We start from the raw sequence: 6,000 nt of genomic DNA on the forward strand, positions 1-6,000 counted from the left end.
AAATAGGACTGATTTGACAAAACTTGACTAAAATTGGAAAACAAGGTATTTTAACCCAACTAAATAGTTATAATTGTTTAGTTTAAAAATAAGTCTCCCTTTATTAGAAGAGTTAGTATTTTATTGAAAGAGATTGTTGGTTTTCTTGCATAAACCTTTGAATTTTATTTATTGAGTTGTTAAAGGACGAACATGAATAGTAAAAACAATGTTTTGCAGAGGTGACAAGACAATGATAATAATTTGAACTATTATAAACAAACTTTACTATATTTGTTTTCTATAGTAGTTATTCCTTCACCTTACTACACCTCTATGTTTTGACAATATATTCAAAGAAGTCATCGTGAAGGCCCATCTAACTTTGATTTTAGGAATAAAATGCTAAATTATCAAATATATTTCCATTTTTCATTTGTTTTATAAGTTGTTGGGCTTTTTAAACACTTATTGTGAGAAGAAGAAGAAGAAGAAAGGAAGGAAGGAAGGTGTCGTCTGCACGAGTTTGAGCAAAATTGTTGGTTTGAAGTGAAATTTGTGTTGCTATTGTCCTACAAAATGTTAGTTTTTTGTGTTTTGAATTGTATTTACTTATGTATTTAAGCTGTTGAGTTTTCAATTGAGTATTGGCCATATAAATAGAGCAAAGGTGGATTATACTTCTCATTCATTTAGTTAATTAAAATATTTTCCTTATATACTAAAAATTAATTAATTAAATATCTTACAAGTATCAGACGGGCTCCAAGTGCTTTTAATTTTTAAAATTTAATAGTTAGCGAGGGCTTACCCCACGCTAGTACCAATGTTTCGTTAAAGAAAAAAAACTGGCGAGATTTGGTCCTTTTGCAGGCTGGTGGGATTTGACATATGGAAGTTGTTAAGAATAGTGTGGGCTTGACCCTAATTTGAGTCAGCTGTGACAACCCACCCTAAAGTGTTTTTGCTTCCATGGTTAGAGAATGGGTAGTTTCCCACGTAAAACCGATGCTTTAACATGGGTATTTTCATTTTGCATGCGTTTTACTAGGACTCTAATATATGTTTTTCTTGTAGTGATAAATTCTTAACCATGTTACAAGAAAATATTAAAAATAACATAACTCGCACAATAGAGAAAAGTTAAAGAAGAATATGTGAAAAATATAGGCTAAAACAAATTCTATGTCTGTTGTTAAAGAAATTGATGTATAAGCATTTTTTATGTTAATTCTTTTAAAACCCATCTCGACTCCAAATGTGTTGAAATAACATTGTTAGGGACAATCACCCTATTCAAGGTATTGTCCATTGTGAAGTTCAAAGCTTATGTTACAATTTTGTCCTTAAAATGTGTCTCTTAATGAATTTCATTTATGAGCTCCAACTCTTAACCTCAAATAATCATTATTTTTACTGTTATAAAATTTTTTGCCTTTGCTAGGAGGCCCCTCCAAGCTCGACTGGAATTATGATATATGACCTATATGTCAATCAAAACCATGTTTCTTATGTTGACAAATGGGGAATAGAATGGTAACCCCATAGTATGCTAAGTATTTTCCTCGGTCCAAAGACCTTTAGGTTTCTTAAGCTTTTTCTTAAGTTCTCTCGATATAATCATATTAGTCGCTTTCACCTGACCAATTTTTTTAGGATGTTCAACAAAGGACACCTAGTACTTTATACCTCGAGCTGTTGTAAAAACTACTCAAATCCTTTATCTATAAATTGCCACCATTATTTGTAACAATAGAATATGATAAGCCATGTCAAATTAGCATTTTTTGAAAAAGGAATTTGTGTACTTGTTGGGCAGTGATAATCCATAATGGTTCAACTTCTATCTACTTGGTAAAATAAGCAACAACTATTATAAAAATATTTTACTTATCCTTTTGCAAGTGGAAACGAGCCAAGTATGGTCATTCCTCGTGTTGTAAAATGTTATGGGTAGTTATTATGTGTTTTTATTCTTCCAAGGGTACGAGATGAAGAGGATCAAATTTCATACATTTTTGGCACCGTCTACTGAAATCATGAGCATCCTTTCAATGCCTGACTCTCAAAACTTTGAAAGCCATACATTGAGCTCTAATATTTATTCCACATATGCCTTTATGAAGTCTTGCCAAGACATATCTAGCTTGATCTTCACCTAAACACTTCAACAAGGGGGGGGGGAATCCTAGACAAAAAAGCTCTTCATTGTACATAGTATAAAATAATGTTTGTCAACAAATCTTCTTCGCTTTTGTAACATCTTTAGGCAAAATGTCATTAGTTAAAAAATTAATAATCAAGATTTACTTGTAAGATGTCATCATGGTCCTAACTTGGAGTATTTTGTGTTTCCTGGATGAGGGTTCCATGCTGCTTAAAAAATTGATAATCAATGTCATCCAGCTTGGTCTATCAAGATTTACCTGCAAGATGTCATCATGGTCCTAACTTGGAGTACTTTGTGTTTCCTGGATGATGGTTCCATGTTGCTTAGCCTTTTTCGTGTTTAGTAATTTTGATAAAATTTCAACTCAATCATTTTGCTCTATTATGATGTCAAACTAGTGGAGTTTTAAACTAAAATGTTCTCTCCAAGATCTCAGCAAAAGGTTAGTCTTTAACCTTTACCATACTCCTTTCTTTCCTCTTTATTGAAGAAGGTCTTGTAAGTTCAAATCAAGGGTTAAGCATCTTCTTAATGTCAAGGATAAAGTCCACATTGAGATTTTAAAGAATCTTCTAAGGTCATTAAGCAGCAAGGGTCTCCTTAGCGTACCTCCTGTCGAGGATTCCACATCTCTTCTTTTAGGTAAGGTTCATGTCACTAGTGAAAAAAAATTCTTTTTATATCGACTATTTAGAGTTAATTACATCGGTTTTGGACCCAATGTAGATACTACTGATGTAGTAAGTATAACACTTTTTAAATCAATTATAGAACAACAGATTTAATATATGACATTGAAGTGGGAAAAAAAAATCCTCCATTCATCTCCCTCGTGCACATCACCACACATAGAAATGAGGGGGCACACAATATCTTCCAGCCACTCATCATCCTCCATTCATTCATTCAGAGAGCACAACAACAAAAAAAGAGGCTAGAGATTATAGAGCACAAATGTTTTTCAGAGCACGAAAAATTCTTACATAGAAAGGTACAATACCAACAAGCAATAATTAGAACCCTAAACCCTAAGGTTACACGTCTCTATTTAGCTATAGGAAGAAGAAACCAAAGACCCACCTTCATACCACCCACAACGACTACCAAAACAAGAAAACCACATTCCTACTAGGGGCATCAGTGACGACACAAGCAAGAGACTAAGTGAGAGATGTGACAAGCTTCTTGAGAGACCTCCACGAATGTGGTTGCGACGACAACAAGAGGGGCTCCGCTAGTTGGTCGTGAACGACGACAAGAGAATATTCAAAATGCTTGGAAATCATAATGCAGACAACAAGAACAGTACAAAGCAAAAAATAGTGAGAACGAGGGAGGAAATGGAGTGAAAAAAACTACAAAACGCTGCCATGCAATAAGGGTGAAACGAAGAAGACAAAGCGCAAAAAGAGAAGTATGAAACATATGTGCAACGCGAGTATGAAAATAGGAAATACTACATTAGTTCTTAGTCTTCACCGATGTAGTCTTCTTTTTTTAATCTGAAAAACATACTACATTGGTTCTCCAAACCAATTGATATAGTATCTTTACTTTTTCAAATTTTTTATTTTTTTAAAAAAGAAATAAATATATAACATCAATTCGCAAAACAACCGATACAAAATCCTTTTATTACATAATCAATCCATGTAATTATGATATGGATTAATTATTTGTTTTATTATTTTTAGAATATAATGAAGTGAAATTACATTGTTGAAAATTGAAGTTCCATGTTAACTAGTCACCCTAAAAGAAATATTAATAAGTACATTTTTATAACTAAATTTGGACGTAAATTTTAACCAAACAAAATTATTTTTTATTAAATAAATATAATTTTATTATTCAATAAAATGCATAGCCAATAACCTTTCAATTAAAAAATAATGACCTAATTTCTTTAGTTATATCCTTACTAAACTATATACTTTTTATTTTTTAAATTATATGTTTGACACATAAAAATGAAGAGATACAAACATGAAGACGAACTTTCGCACGTAACACATAAATGAGATAAATATTTATTTTACAAGTTAATTTTCTTAAAGAATCAATCCTAAATTACTCTGTAAAAATTATTAATAAGTTTTTTAAACAAGTAGTTTATCATAAAAAAAAAATCAATTTAGTCTCAAAGCATATGGTATTACTCAAATGACATTAAACTTGAATCTCTTAACTTAAATTTTATATTCGTTAATAAAAGAAAAACATTGAAAGAGAAAACGTAAACGGTAAAAATTAACTATGAATAAAACTGATAATATTTTGTGCTATCATGGGATAAATTTAAGTTATTTGGGAATTATAACTCTAGGTAGGTGAATTATGAGTGAAGTTATTACTAAAAAGGTAATAAATAAATCCTATAAAATTTATAAAGAGATTCCAGCAATCCAAGACCATGTTCGTATATATATATTTAATGCATTCTACATGAATTTCATCAAATACCAAAGGAGTAGGTAGAAATAGAATGTTAACAAATATCACTAACATCACTCTAAAGAATGAGACAAATATAATAAATCATTTATGCAAACTTGAATCATAAACAAAGCTGGTCCCGGAAAAAGGTGAAGAACTCCAAAATAGTAAATAATAATAATAATAATAATTACTAAGAAAAGAAATGGCTACAAATGTATTTATATCCCATCATCAACAAGGAATCTTTTCTATGAACCATCTAAGAACCCTAATTGGAAACTTTACGAGACTCACACCCACATTGCTCAATTCTCCACAACCCTTCCAACATGGACACAAACAACTCATTATTGACCTGCATTGCCATAACCAAAAATTATATTCAAATATAGTAATTACAAAATTTAATAAATTTATTATTCATGACAATTCATATTATACCATAACATATTAAATAATGAATTACATTCTATCTATATGAGAGAGAGAAAAAAAAAATGATGCAGAAACTCAATGAAACAGTCTTCAAATACAAACAACAAAATATACGTAAATGTTACAAGTTTTTATTGACTCATATTATTCAGATAAACGTGTCTGAGAAGAAATTCTCTAACGCGTAGGAATTGAATGAATATGAATGCAAAATCGGTATTGAGTTATTAAATTGGTCTTGCATATGAACCAATAAGAAAAAAAGGGAAATAAATGAGGAAGAAAGTTAAAAAAATAAGAAGAGAAAAAGCATAGAAAAGTTTGAGAAAATAGAAAAAGTTACATACCCAAGAAGCCAGATGATAGCACCTACAGGACAAAAAACCAATGAAAGCAGAGCGAAGGGTAACCCAATCACGAAACCCAATGGTCTGCACTCGCAAAATTCACCTTCCATAATTTCTCTCTCTTCTTTCTCTCTGCAGTGATTATCTTATTGGAGTGTGTTTCTCTGCGATCTGAATCTGAAGAAGACGAAGAAGAAGAAGATGAAGAGTGAAGAGAGGTTGCGAAAGGGTGTGAATGAAGGTCGTGTTGATTTCGATGTAACTTCGTTGGGAACCCCACCGTGACGAGAACTTCAATGACTTGCTATTATTCTCGCGTTGACCTTCTTCACACGCTCTTCTTTTCTGTCATTACTTTATTCACTGTGATTCGTGTTACCATGTATCGTCGTATTCCGGTGTTTCAAATTACTCGTTAACATAATTCTTTCTCCTTTTTATTCTTTGCAATTAACAAAATTAACCCTTCAAACATAATTACTTTATTAATTGTTTATAGAGAAAATTACAGCTCAGTTTTTGGCCTTTTATGTTAATATTCTTACTTGTAGAAGACGTTAGTGGTCCAACATTAATGAATTTAAGGCAAAATAATAATGTATATTCTTGCGTGATTAAGAAAATATTTTT

At 31.3% G+C, this 6,000-nt stretch overlaps 1 protein-coding gene across 1 annotated transcript; it reads right to left on the bottom strand.

The window, feature by feature from the left end:
* Nucleotides 1-4,761: 4,761 nt before the first annotated feature.
* Nucleotides 4,762-5,779, bottom strand: LOC114170628 (signaling peptide TAXIMIN 2-like). The gene is made up of 2 exons (XM_028056147.2): nt 5,371-5,779; nt 4,762-4,943 (listed from the first exon to the last, which is right to left on the bottom strand). The coding sequence occupies exons 1-2, from the start codon at nt 5,478-5,480 to the stop codon at nt 4,820-4,822; spliced, it is 234 nt and encodes a 77-aa protein (XP_027911948.1). The 5' UTR covers nt 5,481-5,779; the 3' UTR covers nt 4,762-4,819.
* Between the last annotated feature and the right edge of the window lie 221 nt (nt 5,780-6,000).

This window comes from Vigna unguiculata, chromosome 11 (genome assembly GCF_037176805.1).
Source record: "Vigna unguiculata cultivar grain cowpea cultivar isolate G323 ecotype 2 chromosome 11, ASM3717680v1, whole genome shotgun sequence".
NCBI classification, from domain to species: domain Eukaryota; kingdom Viridiplantae; phylum Streptophyta; class Magnoliopsida; order Fabales; family Fabaceae; genus Vigna; species Vigna unguiculata.